General features: G+C 41.4%; 2 protein-coding genes across 3 annotated transcripts; one reads left to right on the top strand and one right to left on the bottom strand.

The window, feature by feature from the left end:
• Positions 1–2,199: 2,199 nt before the first annotated feature.
• Positions 2,200–3,940, bottom strand: RPS29 (ribosomal protein S29). Its single transcript, XM_081047400.1, has 3 exons — positions 3,796–3,940; positions 3,464–3,563; positions 2,200–2,317 (listed from the first exon to the last, which is right to left on the bottom strand). The coding sequence occupies exons 1-3, from the start codon at positions 3,855–3,857 to the stop codon at positions 2,309–2,311; spliced, it is 171 nt and encodes a 56-aa protein (XP_080903526.1). The 5' UTR covers positions 3,858–3,940; the 3' UTR covers positions 2,200–2,308.
• A 7,980-nt stretch (positions 3,941–11,920) lies between these two features.
• On the top strand, positions 11,921–22,476 carry LRR1 (leucine rich repeat protein 1; the record flags this gene model as incomplete). Of its 2 annotated transcripts, XM_081049675.1 has the most annotated exons (4): positions 11,921–12,139; positions 15,187–15,285; positions 17,582–18,303; positions 22,077–22,476. In XM_081049675.1, 4 exons carry the CDS (start codon positions 11,927–11,929, stop codon positions 22,315–22,317), a joined length of 1,275 nt encoding a protein of 424 aa, XP_080905801.1. In that variant the 3' UTR covers positions 22,318–22,476. The 2 variants fall into 2 exon arrangements, with proteins under 2 accessions (XP_080905801.1, XP_080905802.1); XM_081049676.1 differs by lacking the exon at positions 17,582–18,303 and having other exon boundaries at positions 11,927–12,139; positions 22,077–22,347.
• Between the last annotated feature and the right edge of the window lie 1,978 nt (positions 22,477–24,454).

Genomic DNA, 24,454 nt, shown 5'->3' with positions numbered 1-24,454 from the left:
ACTGTTAATATGCAATGTATCATGCTGTGGTAAATATGGACAGAAATAATAGTTCCTGCCTTCTTATATATAATTAATCGATCTTTGGGGACAAGAGACAGTCTTAACCTTACAATGTGTGCTGTGGGTACTAAAAGCAGTAGCACAGATGACAGACTCAAATTTCAATACAGTTTTGATCCCTTTCTAACTTAAGATGGGAAATAACAATCTGTAAGCCTCAGGTTCCTCAGATACTTAATAAGATCTATGGAATCATATTGAGATTTGGAAAATACACATCTGGTATATAAATTTTTCTATTTTAGTTTTCAGGTGTACAAAACATGTCTGGCATATAAGTTTTAAAACAGATTTTTTATTAGCAAGTTTTTCAAGCCCGTTAATAGAGAAACCAGGCCACCTGTCCACACTAGCCTTTGCACCACCACCACACACACACACAAGGCCAGGACAGAACAGACTCATACCCGAGTCAAATACATCTCATGTTCTCATTTACCGAAATCAGTTCTCAGAATGTTTATCATCCCATCTTTTAACACTTGTCTGGCTGAGAGCTTCTCACCTGATCTACACACTCCTCTCCATTTGAATCATCCTGCACCTCCTCACCCTGATTGCACCCTGGCTCTTCCTGCAAGACACTCCCCTGGCAGCAGCTGCAGTTTACCATCACTTACTCCTGGATGGAACTCAGGGTTAGCAGAGGTGGATTTACTATGCTCTTGAAACTTGCCTCAGTGTCCTTCACTTCCATAACCTCCTTCTAAAGCCCTAAAAGGTACACTAGCAAAGTATTCAGTTGTTTTTGAAAAAAAATCGCAATTTAACCAAAATCAGTTGAAAAACATTTTATCCACTCCTACCTTCTCCCTCCTTGCAGAGGGCATTGCAGTGATATAGGCACACGTTTCAGTTGACCACCTCCTACTTAGCTTTAAGTCCCTTTCCTGGTCCTCCTTTGCTCTACTTTGCTGAATGCCACCTGTTCCTGGAGTAACCCAGGAACAATCCTCTTTTCTGTTATTCACCCCCTACTTTAGGGCTTAGATCTCATCTAGTTACAAGGATGAGATCCCAATACCAGACTCTATTCATAGGGAGGACAACCAAAGTTGCATCTCCAGTGCCAGGTTCTCACGGACTCCAGATCAATTTATGTAAATGTCTTCTTCCGAGTTCACAGGGATTTCTAACTTAATATACCCCAAACTGAACTCTTCCCCAAACCGAATTTTTAATTGTAACCTTCCAGATACTCAGGCCAACACCCTTGGAGCCATCCTGTTTTTATCGCCCACATCCAATCCTTCAACCTGTTACTTCCATTTTCAGAAGTCACTGTTCATCACTACCTCAACCACTCCCTTTTATCCTAGTCCAAACCAAGATCATCACTTGCCTAGACATTCCCATAGCCTTGTTTCCCTGCTTCTACCTTTGACCTACTAAAATCTATTTTGCCCACAAGAACCAGTGGACCTTTTAAAAACCCAGTTCATGGCACTCTAATCTGTTCTCCAAATGGAAGTGTATCTCAAATTACTTAACCATGGCCCAGAGTTCAATAACGCACTGTAACTTAGATTCTCATTCTGCTGCAGCCACAACTTTGCTGTTCCTAGATTCCAGGAATTCTTTCCCACAGGACCTCTGCTAACCTCTGCCTAATAAGCTCCTAACCCACATGTAGATGTGACTTCTGTGCAAATGTCTTTCAAGATCATAATTCTGTACAACTTTAGCCCTCACCCCACCAAATGTTAAGGAATTACTGCTTTTGCCAGCAATTACAGCAACACATCTATATAGTAAATCACTGTTCCCTTCCATACAAGTATTTGAGAAATTTAGAAGCTTTCATGTGTCAATTATCCCAAAAGTTAGGACTGCCTCCTCTGGGCAAATGCCCAGAGCAGATTTCAGTAAATAGCCTTGTTTTGCCAATTATTATTAAACAGTTTTACTGTCACTGCCCCAGCTTGCTACAGTGGGTAAATTACCGATGAGACAGTTTGTCTCAAGTTATATGCTACTATATATAGCAGACACTTTACATAACAGAAAATGTGTTTTGAAGCATAAAAACTATGTGAGTACTTTGATATAACTGGGAGGAAATAGCCACAAAATTTGAAGATGAATCCACTGAAAAGGTAACATTAAAGAGGTTTCTATAATCATGTGACTACGACATTCACATCAAAACACTCATAATCGAAGCCTTTTTATTTTATGTACAAAGATCTGACATTGTTTCTGCTGAAAGGTAGTTAGCTTGGATGATTCATTCATGGAAGTTCACTTAGTCCAACTGCAAAAAAAAAAGATAATAAGAAATTAATTCAAATGCTTTAAATATTCATTTCACTCTCACAAAAACTGGCTTATTATAGAACGAGGTTTAACTGGAAATTTGACCCACTCAAATCAGCTATCAAAATCTAAATAGTTGAAATATTCACTGAAATGCCCATTACAAGCTGTTCCACAAACCTTAACAATTAAACTTTACACTGAATTTAAGTATTGGTACTCTCACTTCTTCCCTCAAATAAATTTCCCACTAGAGAACCACTATGTAAAATGATCTTTACCAAAAGCTCAGGATGAGTATTAAATAGGTCATTATACAGCTAATAGTTTGGCACTGTTCACAGAGGCTAATTTAATCTTAGCCTCCGAGGAAGTGAGGCCATACAGGTAGAAGGTGGGGCCCGAGTTCACTTTCTGGTCTGTGATATGCCACCTCCCAGACTTACTTGAACTTCTCTGTTAACCAAGCACACACTTGTTAAGCATTTGGTCAACGGTAAACAATCTGGCAGACAATTTCTCTGCCAGAGCTCTCACATTAAATGTTCATGTACCTTACAACACACCAACACGAATACATCTATTTACAACACGTAGGTTCTACTCCGTACGGTAAACAAACTATGCATCAGGCCAGGAAGTTTCTCTCTAAGAGCAAGTGAAGAATTGTCACCTTTTAAAGAAGCAACTTCTATTATAAGTGATTATATTAAGAAAGCTGCATCTCTAGTAACCCATTTTTCTGACAACCCCGCCTTTCATTTTTCACCGGCAGAAACTGGGCTTTAAAGTGACTTGACGTGTCCGAATCGTCCCAGGACCCGGCCCAAACCTCCGCTCGCTCCAGTACTACGTGACACGGTCCAACATGTCGGGGCAGTGGGCCACGCGGGTGCCTGGCTGCAGGACGTCCCGGCACGACTCCACATCTAACGTTTAATGTGAGTACGTCTGAGTCACTTTCCCCACTACGTGGCAACTAGACCTGGCAGAGCCGGGCACGGGGGTGAGGACCACTACTTCCAGGGCTTCCGCCGTTCCCATCCTGGTAACGGGGCCGCCCAATCGCTCAGCGGGGTCGCTGGCCACCGAGGACCGGCCCTGCCCACGGGAGCAGGAGCCCGGCGCGCCGCCCACGCGTTACCTTAATGAAGCCTATGTCCTTCGCGTACTGGCGGAAACACTGGCGACACATGTTGAGGCCGTATTTCCGGATCAGACCGTGCCGGTTGGAGCAGACGCGGCTGCAAGAGAGGTGGCATTAGGGCAGGGAGCAGAAATTCAAGCACTCCGCACTCGGGGAGGCTCCGGCCGCGTCACCGGCCTTCCCGGGCCCATAGGAGGTCTGTAATGGCGGCAGCCACAGCTGCGACGCGGCCTCCCCCAACACGCCGCCCGCAAACTCCTCTGCATTGGCTTTCAAGCGGCGTCGCGCCTCCGATAAACCCTTCCCCAAGACCACGTCCTGTTGCTTACCAAGAACGAGAACCCTGGCCGAACTTTCGTGGATGGCTCCAGTAGAGCTGCTGGTGACCCATCTTGCTCCCTCGGGCGCAACGAGGTAAAAGGAACGAGCTGGCGCACGCATGCGTTCTTCAAATTCTGAAGCTAGTTTACCCAGAATACCGTGCTGACGAGCGACGCGTGCGCACTGTGGTAACGCCGTGTCGCGGGAGGCAAAGAGCTAAGTCCTGGAAACGTTCCAGGCGGGCGTGGCTGATGACGTCACCGCGGCTCAGCCTCTAGTAGCCTCTCGCGCGGACTCCGACCGCCGGGCGCGGTGGCGCGCGCCTGTAGTCCCAGCTACTCGGGAGGCTGAGGCTGGAGGATCGCTTGAGTCCAGGAGTTCTGGGCTGTAGTGCGCTATGCCGATCGGGTGTCCGCACTAAGTTCGGCATCAATATGGTGTCCTCCCGGGAGCGGGGGACCACCAGGTTGCCTAAGGAGGGGTGAACCGGCCCAGGTCGGAGACGGAGCAGGTCAAAGCTCCCGTGCTGATCAGTAGTGGGATCGCGCCTGTGAATAGCCACTGCACTCCAGCCTGGGCAACATAGCGAGACCCCGTCTCTTTTGGACCCCTCTGGCACGACTTTTAAAACCTCAAGAAACGTGTCATGTCTCGTGTTCCTGCCGTCTCTTCATCGTCTTAACCCTTTACGTTTTTTAAATTAAAAGTTTACACTTAAACGTAAGGACTGTACCTCCACTCAGCACTGACACCTACTGGGCTAAATTTATAAAAGAACAAAACCAGCTTGTAATGCTCAGCAGCCAACGGTAGGAGGTTCTCTTTTGTTACACAGAACACATTTCCAAAATGGTTTTTTTAATTGCCACTCTCCTAGAAATACACCTACACCGCTCCTGAAAAATGAAGCGAGGCTTAGTGTGTTTGATGTTTAAATGTAGTTGGTTGAGTTTAAAGTGAGCAGTAAATGCAACGTATGTTTGATTTAGTGACAAAACTAGTGATAACCAAATACCATATGACAAGGGGCTGAAAGACATCGAAATTCCACAGGGTCACTTACAATGTCTCTAAATAAGCTTAACACTGTCCATGCCTCAAAAATCAAAGCTTTAACTAGATCTATAAAATGTGCCACAGGGTGCAATAATCCAGGAAACTTTTACACATGAACTCTTCTATTAGAACTGAAATACAGCACTTCTTCAGGTTTGTATTTCTTCAAGATTCTGGTAGGTTGCCCCTCCCAATCACTAAATTAGGCACTTCATTACGTAATGAAGAAAGGAGGTAAACCCGAGATTAGAAAACCAGATATGACTTGATTCCTGCCCTTAAAATTTGCAAATGTAGTGAGAGGAAAACAGGATGATGTCAAAGCCCTCCCTTCCAGTTTCTACTTTTGTGACTCAGTGATGTGTATACAACTAAGTAGAACATTCTGTATCCAATAATGGACGTGCTCATGGAATACAAGAGGAGCAAAGAAGAGAGAAATTAATTCCGGCGTGGTGCATTTAAGGGGCCTCTGAGGCAACCTTGAAGAATTGGATTTCTACAGGTAGCACTTTGCTGAAAGCAACGTCTGGTGAGAGGAAAAGTTCAAGCCAATCAATGGAGTTAGACAAGACTTGGGGAAGGTGAACAACTTTGTGAACTAGGGTGGGCGATAAACAAAAAGCCTAGTGATAGGTAAGATTTAAAAGGTATTTTGTTTTAAACCTGACTGTGGAGCGTCCAGTTTCAAGCTTCTACAGTTTTTCTGGGATTTATATTAGTCATTAGTGTATAGGTAACAAAATCTATGTGCCTCTCAAAAGCTAATCTATGTGCCTCTCAAAAGCCACGTCTATACCCTTTTCAGCCTTTTCTAGCTGGTCTTTCCTAGTTGGTCTCAATAAGATTACAATGGTTCTGAGATCCATTCCATAAATATTTTCAACACTCTCAAATATCATCCTTTGGGCTCAACGATTCGAATTCATTTAAAAGCAAAAACAAAAAGGATAAAGAAGAAGCAATTACACTTGAACAATTTGTTCAACTATCTTGATATTCAAATAGTTTCTAATATTTATTTTGGTCTTGAAAGTTATTCTTGATGGAGATACTAGAAGACTGCAGTTGAGATATTGTACTTCCTCTCAGTTTTAAGGTAATGTGGCACCATCTATCTCAAGCAATAGAATTATCAATTTCTTTTGCAATAAGAAAGCTGAGACTACAGCTTTAAAAGTGCATTTTCACCCAGTGTTTATAAAGATCTTTTAGCTTAATCCTGTACTCTTCTTACAGGTTCCTAGTACTCTTTTGTATTTGGCTTTTAAATATTTTTTTAGACACATTGCCCCCTAATACCTAATGGGTTTGGGTTTTATTTTTTCAATACAATGTAATGCAAATAAAAAGAAACAATGTGCCATAATCTCCTCCCCCAGGTAACCCTCACTGATATTTTCTTTTGAAAAAAATAAAATACTCATAAGATTGAAACATTCTAACAGTACATGGTATAGACAATATTTTTTAATTTAAGCACATTGGCATGATCTGCATGTTAAGACACTTATTCAAGATATCTCCTATCTTCATCCTCAAATTATTTACACATTCATTTGGGATTGTTCATCTAGAACTTCATAGTTTAAAGACCTACATCTCTCTTGAAATATCTTCAATTTCAGAAACTTTAGGAATAGAATCATATATTTTCTCCAAACTCTTAAAAATCTATTTTACCATAAGAAGTTTTGCATGTTCAGCTATTTCAATAATATGTACACTTCAGCTCCATCAGCCAGTTCTTTCTAGCTGGTCAGAATTAAGTCATTAGTGATTTAAAGTCCAATGTTTAATATATATATATATATATATATATATATATATATATACATTTCAGCAAATATTGGTATTTTAATTCATTATATGTTCTAAAGTAAAACAAATACATAAAAAAATTTTTTTGAAGTAAGTTTTTATCCAACGCAGACCCCTATTTCTTCAGTCTTCCTGTCCAGAACATGTTATCAGTTTTTTGGGGGGATCCTTAAAGAAATATCTATCCTTCTATACACTCACACACATATTTGGGCAAATCCCTTTTCTTTTCGGCCTCTATTCCCATTCTGTAAATTGAGAGAATTAAATTAGCATATCTGTAAACTACCGTGTTTCCCCGAAAATAAGACCGGGTCTCATACTAATTTTTGCTCCATGAGGGCTTATTTTCAGGGGATGTCTTATTTTTTTTCATGTACAACAATCTACATTTATTCAATTAGTGATGTCATCTTCTTCTGGCACATCGTCATAATGTATTAAATGCGTCCCTTTGGCTGAGATCTTAACTGAGGCTTATTTTCAGGGTAGGTCTTATTTTCAGGGAAACACGGTATGTATATGTGTGGGCCTATTGTACATACATGGACACATACATGTATGAATGTATCCCAATACATATGCTTGTATTTATATCTATTTTTACATCTTTTTATTTACACAAACAGAAGCATACCATACCAAATATTTTCACAAATAAACAGACCATGAAGCTACGGAGGAATATATAGCAAAAATAGGGAATGAAGATGAAATATCCTTGGGTGAACTTTTTTTCAGTATGTACTTACATTATATATACTTATATAGTATATCAATATAATAAAGTATGTCTATAAAATTCTGGAAATGGGACTGCCAGGCCTAAGAATATGCTTTAAAATATTTTAGATACTACCAATTTTCCTTCTATAGAAATTGTAGCAATTCACTCATACCCATAGAAAGTATCTTTTCCCACAATCCCCAACAGTGTGAATTTGCAAACGTTTTTATATTTGTCCTTCTGATAGCCTAAAAATGGTAACTGTTGTTTTATTTTGAATTTTGATGTGGTAGATCATATTTTCCTATGTTTATAATCCAGCCATGTATCTTTATCTGGGAATTTCTCCTTTGAGTCTACAGCCCACTTTCTTAATGTGCTGCTGGTCTGTAGTTCATATATTTGTAAATGCTTACGTGCATGAACATGAGCTCTTTGATTTTCATATAGGTTGCAAAGTTATTTTATTCACCACAACCCCAGATTCTTCTTTGTTTCTAGCACATTCTTCCATGTAAGACGTTTAAGTTTTATGTGATAAAATTTATCAACTTGTTACATCTTTTAGGTTTTGTGTCAAAATTCTTAAAAACTTGTTTCTTGTAGTACTTTTACATTTTCAGTTTTTATTTTAAATCTTGAATCCACCTAAAATTTATTTCACTGTCCCTAGGAGTGAGGGAGAAATCCAGCTTCCCTCCCTTCCGAGTGGCTAACTACTTATTCCAACACAAGCAATATTAATTGAATATGCACTAGTATGTAAGCTTGCTCTATTCCAGCACAATGCAGGTTCTCAGAAATATTTGTTAAATGAATAAATGAATAGCATGTATTCATTCACTCATTCTTTCTACAAATAGCACTGAATTACCTACTCTCTGTGAACACTACACTAGGCCTTGAATATAACAGAAGTGACTCAGAACCTGTCCCCAGGAAGTCTGCAATATAGAGGTACAGACAGGCATTAAATAAGTAATCATACAGCAATATTTTGGACAGCATTACCTAAGATGCTTCTTGTCCTGAACACCCAGAAGTGCAAAATGAAATATCATGTTTTAAAATGCAGAGTTGAACTCCAGGGAATCCCAAAGAACAGGTGCTAAGAAGGAACTGAAAACCACAGAGGCTGCCCTCATATTTGTCCTAAAGGAAGAAGAGAAAAGCCTTTGGGCAACTATATGTAATTAAACTGCAAAGAGTGGAACTTCCATGAAGGTTTTCAGGAAGATTTAAGTGCAACATATGAGACTTGAGTTCTAGCATTATTTGTTCTAACAAAATATCTGTGAGGTCACGGGCAAATCAATCCCTTTATTCTTTTTGGGCTCTACGTATTTCTGTTGTGTAAAACGAGAGGATTGAATTAGAATATCTGTAACCTAAGTTTCAGCTCCAAAAGTCTAGGATTCTGTAACAGGAGACCCCTTTAGAAATTTAATTTGGCAGCAGTAAAGATGGTGGATTAATTGCATTAGCTACCTGATCCCAGTCTCTAGGCTCATTTCACCTCAAAGTAATCTCTTTCCTGAGCACACTAACTTTCCCTAAACAGGTCTGAATTTTACCGCATTTGAACATTTTCAATGGTTTTCCAGAACTTTCAGGCTAAAATCCAAAGTCCTAGATTTAGCAAACAAACTGTTTTCATCATCTGGCTACTTTATAGTACACTAATAATATCCTCATCTAACATTTATCCCATTGTAGTACAATTATTGGTTTACTTCTCTCTCCTAAACACTGTCAACTCATCCTTGCTATCTAAACATCTAGCATAGGTAATGGCACACAGTAAGAACAACATAAATATTAAATGAATGAAGAAATGCATTGAAGTAAGAGGACCTGGTAAGTTTTGGAATAGTTTTGGAAGTAATGCAGCTCTGAACTAACATGGCAGTACTAAGAATGGAAAGGGGGGTAATAATTAGGAAATCATGGTGGAAACACAACCTATCAAACATGATCAAAGAGAGACAATAGGCACAGGGCAGCACTATAGCAGTCTAATGTTTAAGTATATATTTGTTAACTATTTTAGCTTTATTTAGTTTAGATGAAGATTACCATTAAAAAAATGAACTCTAAGATCTGGTCCAAATGTCCTAAGGCAGACAAGTCTATCATAGATTGTGTCCGTAGATTGTGACCTCACTCTTTAAGAATATGATGTGACCATGATTTTACTGGCTTGAACCCAAGTAAGCCACCCGCTTGAGTCAAGTTTCCGTGGGCACAAATGAAGGGAAAAGTCAGAGTCAATTAATTCTGTTGAATGCCTGGTATATGCCAGAAACCTAGGGAAATAAAAGAAATGAAAGGCAATTTTAAATACAATTTGATGGCTCCACTCCACAAAGGAAGATCAAGATGCTAAAGAAAGCTTAATAGAAACTGAACTGGGTTTTGAAAGATTAATAGGACTAATTAGTATGAACAAAACAGAGAAAAGGGAATGTAGTAGGCCAGAAAGAAAAGGAACCAATTTGACAGAATAACAAATCTAGATTGTTATTCCTTTGGTTCCTTTTGTCAAGAATCTATAGCCCAATTTAACATTTATTGTGTATTTCCACGTCTAGTCAGTCTGCAATGCCAACTAGCTTGAAATAACTGAGGGTAGAGGAGATCAATGGACAGACTTGATTTGTATGGTGGTAAAGAGAACAGTGTGGATAGGTGTTCAAAGAATCCTTCATAAACAGTTCCTTCATAAACAGTTCCCTGAGACCAAAATAAATGTCAGATTTACGTATTTCAGCCATTAAAAATGGGTAGACTAAGGCGGAGATGGGGGAAGAGAGGCGAGATCTCAAAAACTCGTGTTTATTTTACTTTCTCTCCTATCTCATTTAATTTTAAATATTTGGGGGATCAAAGTCTTTTCTGAGACTGGCAATTAGGAAGATACGTTTTTGGCAGTACACTCTACAATCATCTTGGAACTGTTAAGTAACTTTCATATATTTAGATTAACACTTAATGACTGAATCCATCCTTCAACGACCCAAAGAACATCAAATAAGGGGTTGAGACACTTTTTTTGGTATTCTTGATTTTTGTACATTTCTACTCTAATTAAAATTACAACAGTTCACACAACATTGAAGATTTCCCCCGCTCCCAACTGTCCCTAAGTTTCAGAGCGCATTTTACATGCTTACAACGCTTTAGGCTGGTGTTTCATTATTTTCTTCTAAATTATCTTTCACTCAAAGGATAAAAACGAGGAATTCCTATCAAGTCTAATGATCTTCGGAAATTCTAGGGTGTTGTTCATTTTCTATCTTGCCACGCGATTAACTGTTGCCGAGTAGTGTTTTCCTTCTCAACACGTTAAGAATACTAAACGGGAAAAAAAAAAAAGTAATTTTTCTCTTAGTTACTATTCTCCACGCGCAAATTACATTTTCCAGAAGTTTATCAACAGAGGCACAGTTTAGCTTAACATGTAAACAGGGACGCTCATGTCAGGATAAATTATATCGTCCCGGTTCCATTTAAGACCAGTAGTTCCGGACGCCGTTTGCAGCTGCGAAAACACAGCTCGGACGCAACGTGGTACCGAACGTGGGGCGGGGAGCAGGGCGTCGCGGGCCGCACCGAGGGCCAGAACCGCAGTCGGGCGCGCGGTGATGCCGGGCGCGCGGTGATGCCGGGCGCGCGGTGATGCCGGGCGCGCGGTGATGCCGGGCGCGCGGTGATGCCGGGCGCGCGGTGATGCCGGGCGCGCGGTGATGCCGGGCGCGCGGTGATGCCGGGCGCGCGGTGATGCCGGGCGCGAGCGCCTCCCTCCACGCGGCCCCAGGTGCCCCCGCCCGCCAGGGCCCGGCCCTCCTCCCACAGGACACGAGGAGCCCCACGGGCGTTTGGGGTCCGCGCGGTCCTTGCAAGCCTCACGTGCCGCTAAGCCCGTCACGCCACCCAAACCCCTCGCGGTGGCAAAGTGGGGACTGCCACGTCCAGTACTGTCCTATCCCGCTGCGTTCTGACGTGACAGGTGTCGCCTCGGGAGTGAGGGGAGCCACCAAGACCACCGCAGAGCAGCGGTCCAGCAGCGCCGGCCGCTGGCCGTGGCGTAACGGGTACTGTCCCAGGTGCCGACGTTGTGGAAGGACACGTTCCCTGCACAGGGCGGCACCGCCTCCCCTCGGGACTGCGGGCGCGGGCAGCGCCGTGGGCGCCCAGAGCAGACCCGCCCCCCGCGCCACCCGGCACCCGCCGCCGCCCGCCGCACAAGCCCCGGCTGGAGAGCGTGGCGCCCTCGCCGATCGCCGGTTTCGCGAGGCGCGATCCGGGGCCTCAGGCTGCGTGGTGGCCGCGGCCACGGCGGGGACTCGTCCCGCGGGGGAGCGCGGGCCGCCCTGGCAGGGCGCACGGGCCCCGGCAGCGAGGACGCCCCACGCGCGGCTCCCACCGCACACAGGCGGGCCGCGGGCAGCCGCGCGCTCGAGGACCCCGGCGCGGGCGGGAAGGGGCCGCTTTCAAAGCCGCTTTGTGGCCCGGGCCGCGCGCGCTCCGGCGCCATGAAGCTGCACTGCGAGGTGGAGGTGGTCAGCCGGCGCCTGCCGGCCCTGGGCTTGAGGAGCAGGGGCAAGGGCGTCCGAGCCGTGGTGGTCCTCTGCCAGCAGACGCCCAGCGGGCAGCCGAGGCCCCGGGCCGGGGGCGAGCGGGCCGGCCCGCCCCCCGCCTGCCTGCTGGTGTCCACCCTCAGGGACAAGCAGGGGACCCGCTACGAGGTGCGTGCGGCCGGCAGGCCCCGCGGGGGTCGGCACGGCCCTGCCGCTCGGCCGACGGGCGGCCGCCCCCAGGCTGGAGTCCGCGCGGGGGTCCGCGACCACCGGCCCCGGGGCCCCACCCCCACACGTGCGCCGGGTCCTGCGCTCGCGCTGAGGCCCTAAGGCCCGAAGAGCAAGGCTTTTCAGGATGCACCTGCCTGTTATTTCTCCCGCCCGTTTCCGCGGCTTCCAGCGGACCGCGCGGCTGTGTGGTTGTAGCCCCCAACCCCCCCTTCAAAGCCTCTGAAGGTCCGGCCGGCGCGGACTCAGCTCCAAGCGAAGCGGGGACAGGACCGCGCTTGGTGTCACGAGTTCTGTGTCTCGCGCAGAATTTCCGGTCGCTTTTGTTTGTGTTTAAGGCTCAAAGGATAATGAGTCATGTCTAAAGTCGCCAGACCAGATCAGCACAGTAGTAAAACAGCGATGCTTTGGGTCGCATCTTGATATTTTTATTCAAGTCATCGGTGACTGTATCTTTCGGGTTTTTTTTTTTTTTTTTCTTACATGTTTCCTTTCCTAAGACCCGATTTCTTAGGTCCAGGGCTTTTAATCCGCGTAGCAACAGTAAACGGCAGAAACAGCCGGAAGTGGACATCGAGTTTTTAAAGGGTTTTATAACATCTTGTCCCCTGCGTTACCGGGCCCGGTGCTGTGCTGTCAAAAAGGTTGGGACACCCTCGTGTGCACTAGAGAGCAGACGGGGCCCAGTTCATCACCTGTCCCCGCACCTGACCCGCCTGCATTTTGTACAACTTCTGGCATTATTTCCCTTAGGATATTGTACTGCTCAGTGAGTACTTACCGTCTCATTCAGAGACACCTAGAGTTTGACGTAAGTACTGGAAAGTCTCAATATTAATTTACCTCTGTTGATGGAACCGACTCATAAACTTCTTCACATTGAAAGGACTTTAGAAATCAACCAACAGGTTAGAAAAGTGTTAGCTGACAGAAGCAAGCTCAGAATTGGGGCGCCCTTTTCTCCCCTCTCGCCTTCCCCCCAAACCCCCCCCCCCCCCCCCCCCCCGCTCATGCTCAGCTCAGGTGCTGCCCATTTAAAAAGTCTGTAATGATCTCTTCCTTAAAACGACTATGGCGCTGCTAATCAGTTGCAGGTGGTCATCCTGATGAAAACGTTGTTGTAAACTGCTGGTTGAAGACTTACTGTGCACAGGGTGTGGTGCTAGGTACTGTGGGACGTAAACTTGAGTTCGGCACTGTCCTGGGACTAGGGAGGGAGAAGGGAACCTCTGCTTCCAGTACAACGTAGGCTATGGTAAGTGGTAGATAAAGGCAGAAGCAGAGTACTGTACTATCAAATGAGACGGATTCTGATTACAGGGGCTTGAGAAAGTCTTGTAGAACCCCTGGTGCCACAGGGCTTGGGAAATAGGCGCTCCGTAAGTATTTGTTGTTGAATGAATTAAGATGGTGTTGTCCTGGGCCTTGAAGAGCAGGTATTAGTGCCAACTGTTGGAAGGATCTTGGGGCTCATTCTCACACCAACTTTCTGTCCCATGACTTTCGCTACCATCTGATTTTGATGTCCAAATCTGTATCTTCAGCCAGTCCTCTCTCCCTTCTGACTTAATCCGTTACCTACTGGAAATCTCCGCATGGATGTGGTGCAGCATTTCAAACTCAAAATATCTAAAAATGAATTGTCCTGGCCACCCCTCAACTTGCTTTTCTGACAGTGTTCTGCAACTCATTAAGGAGTGTTCTGCCCCATCCAGAAATCTTAAAACCTTTGCCTCCCCACATGCAGTATATTACTGAATCCTTTCTAGGTGTCTTTCAAGTTTTCATACCTCCTTCCATCGCAGCTGTAGTCTAAACCACATCCGTTGCCCGGCTGGACTCTTAAAGGATATCTCTGTCTCTACCATTGTCCTTCCCCCACCTCACCTCCCCTCTGCCAAAGTTCTTTTTTACACTGTGGTTAAAGTGAACGGTAAAAATGTAGATCTAACCATGTTCCCAGCTTAAAGTCATTCAGTGGATATTGTTCTTAGGATAAAATCCAAAATTCTTAACATGGTTTACAAAATCTTTTACCTTCTAATCTCTGTACTTCTTCAGGCTCACCTGCCTCTTTTCACTGGGTCCTACAGCCATACTCATCTTTCAGCTCCTCACAGCTGCCACGTTCTCTTGCTTTCAAGGCTTTGCATACATTGGTATGCTATCTTCTCTCTCTTCCCCCAGTTTCTTCACTTGCCCAACATCTCCTAATCTTTCAGTTCTCACCTTTAAGGTCAGCTTCATACCCTTAAGACCAGGTAAGATTTCTTTGCTATACAAGGTCTTATAGCAACCTGTACTTTCCTTGTCTTAATAGTTGTTATGCTTATAATGACTTGTTTAATAACTGTCTCATCATATTGGCAACTGTGTACGTGTAACTGTAAGACCATGCTGGTCTTATTCATCACTATTGTCCTAAGCCCCCTGTCATAGTTAATCTGGTTATGTAATGGCTTCTAGGTAAATTGTTGTTGAAGTCCAGAGCAGAAGCAACATCAGTCATTAAAAATTTGGGGGCAGCTGTAATGTGTCAATCAGTGTTCTGGCTCTGGGGATACAATAATAAACAAAGGAGACAAGATTCCTGCTGCTTTCATGGAGTTTGTAACCTTGTATGAGTCACGCTCACTCCAGGCTAATGGACTGGAGTTAAGGCGAGTAACTACCATTGGCAATTCAATACAGTCACATAATTGGAATGGGAGAAGAGGAGCATTCTCCCAAAGCGCTGGGAGAGGAAAGTTAACTGGACAGAACAATAATATCTACCAGAAGCTAGATAAGGAATGTTAACTACCCAGTTACTAAAAATGAACCCAACCAAACAAAAAACTGTAGAACGTAAAACCACGAAACACCCAGACTTACGGCCTAAAAGCTGAACCAAAGCCTGGCAAAGTGATTAGCACATTCTAGTTGTAATAAATATTATTAAATAATTATACCTGGTTTTGTTCTTTTTTCCCATTGGTTTTAAGCAGCTAAAGGAGAATATTGAGCAGTTCTTCACTAAATTTGTGGATGAGGGGAAAGCCACTGTTCGGTTGAAGACGCCTCCTGTGGATATCTGTCTAAGTAAGGTATGAAAACATTAAAAACATTAGTGGGTTGGTTAGCTGGCTGTGTTTTCTTTACATAAGAGGCTATTTGAGCATCCTGATGCCGCACATAGCTGAATAGGGACAGACTCCTTCAGATGTGTTTGAAGGAGTGCATGTATAGCTCTAAAAGTGCAGGGTCAAGCTTCATAAGGCTGCCCAGGATGGGGAGGAAAGCTAGGTTTGCTTCTGGAACTCGAAGACAAGTGACACAGGTCTATATTTTGCCAGCTGAATTACAGGCTACATATCTAAGGTTAGTGTAATAAAAAAGAGGATAAAGTTCAATTAGAACCTTTTTGGGGGTGTTTTATTTACTATAATCATTTTTTTTTAATGCATGAACCATTAAGAGTAAAAAAAACCTATATTTTTGTCTCCCTCCTTCCCAGAGGGTAGGAGCAATGCCTTGTTCAATCTTGCATTATTCTTAGTTCCAAGCAAAGTACTTTGCAAATCTTAAACATTTAATAACTATTTAAGGTATTTGTATTGAATGGAATCATTTTGTCCTATCCTCCTGTTCTTACGGGTCTATCATTTTCTCTTGGTATTCAGCCTCTCCTTCCCTTATCTCCTTCCTTCTACCTAAAAACAAGCTGAAGTCTTACTAGTTAAAAAACCAAATTGCTGGAAAGACAAGGCTAAGTCCATTGTCTCCACTTTCTTTTTTTTTTTAAATATACTTTTTTTTTAAACTTTTATTTATTTTTTTTAAGTGTGTTTTTCCAGGACCCATCAGCTCCAAGTCAAGTGGTTGTTTCAATCTAGTTGTGGAGGGCGCAGCTCACAGGGTCCCATGTGGGGATCGAACCGGCAACCTTGTTAAGAGCACCATGCTCTTAACTGAGCTAACCAGTCGCCTCCGTCTCCACTTTCTTACTATCTGTTTTGACCTTTACTTTCACTGGTTTATTGAAAACACTGCCTCAAAGATCAGGGAGTCTCCTTTCTGTGTGCCAGTCACATTGCCACTATTTCTCATCCTTTTTGAGCTCTGTAGAATTCGACACTGATGACCACTCCCTTCTTAATAAAACTTTTTTTTTTCTTGGCATCTGTGACAGGTCATTATTCTGTTTCATCTGTGTTTTTTTTCAGCCACTCCTTTGTCTCCTATCTCTGCCAACCTTTTTTCTATCCCCCAAATAAAGGCTCTATTCCAGTTCTCTGCCTATTCTCTGCCATACCTGCCTTCCATTCCCATAACTCAGCCTTTATTGTGTGTAACTCCCAAGTCTATAAGCCGATACCCTGTACTGAACCTACTTGTCCCAGGTAGACATTCCTCACTCCGCGCTGAATGCTGCTGCCAAAATAATAGCTTAGCTCTTAGGTACTTCTCATGCTCAAAATTCTTCAGTGATTTCACCCAGCCTGATCATTTGGTTTACCTTGACGTCAAACTTATCTATGTTCTCTCCCCATACTGTATTTCTGATCTTTTACTCCTCTACAAAGCTCCCACTTTCTAATCAAATAGGATCACATGCTTTGTTTCCCAAACTTGCTACTGTGTTTCCCTGAAGATAAGACCTAACCGGAAAATAAGCCCTAGCATGATTTTTCAGGATGATATCCCTAGACCATTTGTGTCTTTTGGAGCAAAAATTAATATAAGACCCGGTCTTATTTTCAGGGAAACACGGTAAAAGTTCACTATTCTTCACATGTAAACTTTAGGAAACTTCTAAAGTATCTTGCCAAATATTAGTTATTGTTATTGATGACTCAGTTCACATACCACTTTTTTAGTGGTATTCCTGTCCAGCTGGAAGCCATCTCCCTTGCTTTTGATGTTTTCTAGCACTGTTGACAGTGCCATTTGGCTCTGTTTGTGACAGAGCTATTGCTGTTCACAATTCCTGTCTTTGGGAATGGCACCCCTGGGCACTTCGCAGTGCACAGCTCTGTGTCAGCTCATCCCCGAGGCACTGGAGGTTTGTTTGGGTCAGTACATCTTAAACCCAAATCTTAAGTGAAATCTTTTCATGCTTTCCTAGCTTAAGTTATACTCTTATGGTTCCCCCTTTGAACAGTTTTACTTAGAGGGTGTCTCTCACCATAAGTTTTTTTAAAAAACTTTTAATGTTTTTTTTTTGTATCTTGAAATTTAGTCAAAATAGAATACTAAAAAATGTGTTTACAGCCATTTTCAATAAATAATTGAATAATTTGCATTTATAACTCTTTACCGAATGTGTTATAGGATAAATTAGCATGCATACATTATCTAAAATGATATTGATAATTGTACAACTTGTTTTCATTTATTCAGGCCAATTCCATCAGTCTGAAGGGTTTCCTTTCAGCTGTGAGACAGGCTCATAAAGGCTGTGATGTGGAGGCACCACTCTCGGCCCTCGCACCAGTGAAGACTTCAGAATTTGAAAAATTTAAAACTAAAATGGTTATCACATCCAAAAAGGACTATCCTCTAAGCAAGAACTTTCCATATTATCTGGAACATCTTCAGACTTCTTACTGTGGGCTTGTCCGAGTTGATATGCGTATGCTTTGCTTAAAACACCTTAGGAAACTAGACTTGAGTCACAACCATATAAAAAAACTTCCAGCTACAATTGGAGACCTCATCTACCTTCAAGAACTTAATCTGAGTGACAATCACTTGGAGTCATTTAGTGTAGCCTTGTGTCACTCTACACTCCAGAAGTCACTTCGGAGTTTGGATCTCAGCAAGAACAAAATTAAGGCTCTCCCTGTGCAGTTCTGTCAGCTCCGAGAACTGATAGATTTAAAACTTGACTGTAATGAATTGATTCGATTTCCTTTCAAGATAGGACAACTGACAAACCTGCGATTTTTGTCAGCAGCTCAAAATAAGCTTCCATTTTTGCCTAGTGAATTTAAAAATTTATCCCTCGAGTACTTGGATCTTTTTGGAAATACTTTTGAACAGCCAAAAGTTCTTCCAGTTATAATGCTGCAAATGCCGTTAACTTTATTGGAATCTTCTGCACGAACCATATTACATAACAGGTAAGACTTTAATGAATAGTCACAGACCGTGGTACCTGTGATAGGCTCCTCATGTTCTCATCAGCCTCAGAGGAATAGTCAAAGTCTTTAGCATAGGTTACGATGCTGGCACACTCTGACCCCTTGCTGCTCCTTGCCTCTGCTTGGAATGCTTTTCCTCCAGAATGTCTCATAGCTCACTTTCTCATTTCATTCAGTTCTCTGCCCAAGTGGCAGCTCGGAAAGGCCTTTCCTGACCACCCTATCTAAACTTTTATCCCCCACCGTCTTACATTGCTTGATTGTTTTTTGTCATAGGATTTGTTACCTGACATTACACATTTTTTAACATTTGTTTGTTTTCTGTCGATTTTCCCCAGTAAAATGTAAGATCCATGAGGGCATGGATTTTTGTCAGATTCTCCACTAGTGCCGTGGGGTCTAAAATGTGATTCCCCTTGCCCCCGTCATGTTAGGGACCTAATAAATATTTGAATGAATAAATGCCATCATTTCTCAAATTATGGTCTCCTGACCAGCAGCATCGGCCCCACCTAGGAACTTGTTAGAGATGCTAGTTCTTGGATTCCACCCCACACGTGCTGGAATCAGAAACTCTGAGGGTTGGGACGCGCTACCTGTTTTAATAAGACCTCCAGGTAGTTCTGAGAAACTCTATAAAGTTTGAGAACTACAATCTGGCTTTCTGGCTTAGTGGTAAAGTTGATCTTGGGAATCAGACTTGGCTTAGATTCCCGGCTTCAGCCCTTCTTATGGCTTTAGCAAGTTATTTAACCTCTTTGATTCAATTTTCTAATCTGTGAAACAGAACAGTAATACCCACTTGACAGAGTTGTGAAGGTGAGTGAGTGAGCTAATGTAATGCCAAAGCACTTGGCATTCAGTAGGATTCAGTAGCTGTTGGTTCTCTTCCCCTTGTCTTTGAACACTAAATAACTGCAGTTGGTTTCATAGACACCGAACTCCAGGTATTCATTTTTGTTCATGCTTCTTTCATATAAGAGTGGAAGCTAAGATGTGGACCAAATTATTATTGAGTGCCTATAAAATAGTAAGAAGACCATATTTCAAAGGGGTTCTTAGCATTTTTTAGTGGGAGAGAGGCTCTTGAAAAATAAAAACAGCTGACATGGGCCTAGAAAAATGCACACGAGTACACACACAGAATTTTGCATACAATCTTATAATGTTCACAGACCCCACTCAAACCCAATCCAATCTTCTCTCTTCACCATCCCTAGCTTAAGAGCTCTTATGCTCACAGTTGGACTCACCTGAGGAGCTTTCAAAAATTCTCATGTTTGGTTCCCACCCGAGACTTGCTAAATCAGAATGTCTGAGAGTAGGACCCAGTATTTTAATCCTCAGGTGATTCTCGCGAGGATAACTTAACACCAGTGCTTCTGAAACTTGAACGAGCTTTCAAATCACCTCGGAGTCTTGTTAGCAGATTCTGTTTCAGCGGTCTGGGGTAGAGAGCCTGCATTTCAGACACGCTTCCTGGTGAGTCAGGCGACTAGTCCACACTTGCAATACTAAGGCTGTAAAAGTAATTTAAGGACTTATTACTGTTTTTTAAGACAGAGATCCTTAGGATTGGAGAATGCATCAGAATCATACTTAATCAAACAGTGCTTATTAAAGCAGAATGCTGGACCCCACCCTCAGAGATTCTTCCTCAGTAAATTTGGAGTGGGGCTGAAGAAATGACATCTCTAACTTAAAGTTCTAAGGAGATATTGATGCATCAGGTCTCGGACCACACTTTGCAAACCGTTGGTTTAAGGCCTGGACTCTACACTGGGAGTTAAAAATTACCTGCTAAATGACAATACATGCAAATGCCTAGAACAGTGTCTGGCTCATAATAGGTCTCAATGAATGTTTATTGTAAAAATGTAACAGTACATGTAATTTCCTTATCTGGCAATTAAAAATCAATCAATGTTATCATTAGTTGTGGAGGAACTTTTAAACAACATAGATACTTAGATTCTATCTCAGACCAACTAGTTCAGAAGCACCAGAGATGGGCCCTCATTGTATGTGACATATGTTTTTAAATCTCTGGAAGTGATAGTGATGATTCAGGGTTAAGACCACTGATGTGAGGGAATCTAAATGATGTCTTTTGGTAATGAGGTGCTCTCAAGCTCTTCTTTTAGGCTTTCTCTGAGAGGTATACATGTAAGTGTGTATACACGTGTGTGTGTGTGTACATATGTGTGTGTATAATACTTATTCAAAATAGAAAGTTATGTCCACATGAGGAATATTAAAATGGTTTCTGATGATTTGAAAAGACCATAACCAATTGGCTAATGATCAAAAAACACCAAACAAACCAAGAAGAAAACCAGAGTGACATCCAATATGGAAAAATGCAGAGTTGGAAGGATAAAATGGATGATAAAATGCGATGTACTAGGTATGGCAGAGAATAATCTGGTAGTGCTGAATGATTTAGCATTGAAGTATTTACATTGTTTTTAAAACTTTACTTCTATTAAGATAGGTCTTATAAAGTGACCCTAACCTTTACTAAAGTATAATTTTGCATGTTTTCAGCCCTGTTTTAAAAAGAATATAGATCCAAAGCCATGAGAATAATACATATTATTTAGCTGTTTGTAAATTGTCCTAACTACTGGTTGTAAACATAAAGTTATAGTCTATTAGAAAAATATGTGGAAATTTAAATTATGTTAGATAACACAGTTTTTAATTGTTACCTGTTTCCTTAGACTATAACCAATAGCATGAAAGAGATTAATATAAACATGTGGTAGACACTTCCTTGCAGTTTTTAAAAAATTGTTACATACACAAAAAACAAATTAGTATATGTGAAAAAAATGAAAAATTGCAAACAAGGCTATTCCAAATCCCTTATGAAAAGTAAACCACTATTTTTGATGTGACTTTTCTAAGAAGGTTTTAAACTTCAGTTTCAATTATAAGAGTAGGTTTTATTTATCTCTTGAAAAAGACCTGAACACCTATTATGTGCCACCACCCTACGCTGGGAGCTCTAGAAACAACAAAGAAAAGACAGTGTACCGGAGAGTAAGTGCCTTGAGGGAGCATGGTTGTGTTTAGCTAAGAAGTTTTGGGTCCTGGGCAGGCCATCTTGAGACAGTCTCTTAGTGTCTTGCAGATTAGGGCAAAGACTTTGACTTCATTTTAATTGCACTGGGCATCACTCAAGTTTTAGCAGGAGGGTGAATGATTTAAGCGAGATGAAGTCAGCCTTACTTGCTCAGACAGTAAAGTAAACGAATTCCCCAAACAACGTTTTAAATTTGTTTCACAGTTAAAAATTCCCTTTTGAATAACTGATGCACAGGAGAGTATATAAATTTATTTAAATAAATGTTTCTTCACAGGTAGAACTCAGTAATTTTCCCATTACCATAATGAGAATTATATGACAGAGCTATCCCTTTAAATTAACATGTTACACTGGTCATATAATGTAATTATATAAAAGACAGATGATTCATTCTATTCAATGGGTTATGCTATTAAGTGGCAATGCTATTAAGTGACAATTAAGTGGTATAGATCCCCTTTGGTTTACAATACATATGCTGTTTTTTAGTATATTTTCCCCATTTCCCAGTTTGGAAGATAAAACAGTATACTGAGTCATTTAGTTAATAATTTTATTTTTTCATGGTTATAATTCAGTGTCCAATAACTCATGTCCTAATGTATGAAGTTCTGATTCTAGTAACATTAAAAAGTATTTTTTAAACATTTGTTTCCATTAGGATTCCATATGGCTCTCATATCATTCCTTTCCATCTTTGCCAAGATTTGGATACTGCAAAAACCTGTGTTTGTGGAAGATTCTGTCTAAGCTGTTTTACTCAAGGAACTACCAGCATGAATCTACACTCGGTTGCTCACACTGTGGTCTTAGTTGATAATATGGGTGGCACTGAAGCACCTGTTATCTCTTACTTCTGTTCTCTAGGCTGTTACATAAATTCCTGTGATATGTTAAAGTAAAGGTGATACCTATTACTGGGGCCACAAAAGGAAATTACATTTAGTTACAAATTGGTTTGGGATTCACATACGCTTTAACAGGGTCATATTGGAGGAAGGGAAGCTTTTTTGTACACATGCTTGAGGGAAAGAAGGTTTTTTTTAGCATTTTCAATAATTTGACCGTAAAACCTGAATTTTATTAAAACTTAATTAATTTTGTTGTGGGGTTAACTTTTATCAGTTTATTGCATGTGTGTTGATTTCAGCCTAGTGTTTCAAGAATGGATTGTGTATTGTCTTTTAATGTTAAACAGATACTGACTAATACCAATCACTTTGGTCATAGAATTTGCTTATCAACTTTCTTCTTATATTTCACTAAAAGAAATTGAGTTTCTATATGCAGAAAATAGACCTTTGAAGACTACTGTGGTCTAAATTATAGTGAAAACTTGTTTGGTATGAAATTGCATACCATGTTTCCCTGAGAATAAGACCTAGCCCGACATCAGCTCTAATGCGTCTTTTGGAGCAAAAACTAATATAAGACCCGGTCTTACTTTACTATATAATATAAATATAATGTAATGTATATTTATATATTATATAAATATATATAATATATATTCTTATATAATATATAGTCTTATATAATATTAATATAATATATAATACTGGGTCTTATTAATTTTTGCTCCAAAAGACGCATTAGAACTGATTGTCTGGCGAGGTCTTATTTTCGGGGAAACGGTATATGTTTTTAAGCATACCACTTTTTGTGTTTTTCAGGTATATTATTCTATATATGGAAGTTTACGTTCAACAAGCATAAAGTAGGAGATGCTTTCGAATAGACTTCAGCTTTTATAACTTTTATGTTAATCACGTAATCTTTGTTGTATTTCTAAATTTTTTATTTAGGGCTCCAACAAGGTTTTGAGGTTGGGTGGGAGGAGCAGAAAATTGCTACTTTTTACTGACGCTATTCTGTATTATTTGATGGTTTTCTACTTTTGTCACTTAATGTTTTTTAATTTAAAAAGTGGCATAAATGTCTAACCACTATGCTGTACACCTAAGACTAATAAACTAGTATCGTCAGTTTTAATTGAAAAAAAAAAGGGGCGGCCAGATGGCTCAGTTGGTTTGAGCAGGAGCTCTCAACAAGGTTGTGGGTTCGATTCCTGCATGAGATGGTGGGCTGCGCCCCCTGCAACTAAGGTTGAAAACGGCGACTGGACTTGGAGCTGAGCTGTGCCTTCCACAACTAGATTGAAGGACGATGACTTGGATCTGATGGGCCCTGGAAAAACATACTGTTCCCCAATAAAATTTAAAAAATAAAAAAATAAAAGAAAAAGTGTGGCAATATACCAGATGAGGAGGATTTGAACTGGGGGAGAGAAAAGGAACTAATTTGAAACAGTTGTAGAAAATGGGATCAGTAGAACTGTTCCATTCTGTTCATTCCCACTGCCCTTCAAATCAGTCTTTCTCCTAGATAATTGCAGTAGTCTCATAACTGGTTTCTGGGAACAAATGAGGGTAAAGTTATTGGAGTGTTTGCATATAATTGTTATTTTGGGCTTGGAGGTAGAGGTTTAGTCTGTATAAGACTATTTCTTATGGCTTAGGTAACTTCTACCTCCTGTCTTTCTAAAGTATTTGGGGCATTTTTTTTCTTTTTTGAAAATACAAATATTCCTTAGGAAATACTGTTTTAAATTTTTATTAAGATTTTATGTATATGAACTCTAAAACAGTTTCTTCTCAGAGCTGATTGAGACAAGGCATTGGTCCAGACGAGTAATTCTTTGGGCGACCTTAAATTTGTATTGCTAATGATCAGTTAACTTCTTCCTACAAAAGTTCTCTATTCGTTTGTTACTCCTACACCCATTTTTGCCTTTGTGTTCACTTTACTCATCTACAAACCATCCCCATTTAATTATCTTCCCTGACTTAAAATCCACGTACCAAAGCATCTCTTGCCCTCTTCTCTCATTATCCAAACCCTTTCCCAGGTTTTCCTTTTAATACTCGTTTTTCTGTGCCTTCCATAGGTAATGACTAGGCTTTCAATTGGAGTTTCAACGTTCCATTGTTTTCAGTCGTAATTGCTTACCTCTTCAACCCTCACAAGAAGTTACATTTG

This window comes from Rhinolophus hipposideros (genome assembly GCF_964194185.1).
Source record: "Rhinolophus hipposideros genome assembly, chromosome: 5".
In the NCBI taxonomy this organism is placed as follows: domain Eukaryota; kingdom Metazoa; phylum Chordata; class Mammalia; order Chiroptera; family Rhinolophidae; genus Rhinolophus; species Rhinolophus hipposideros.
Note: the sequence above shows the minus strand (reverse complement) of the source record. Positions and strands in the feature narration are given on the sequence as shown.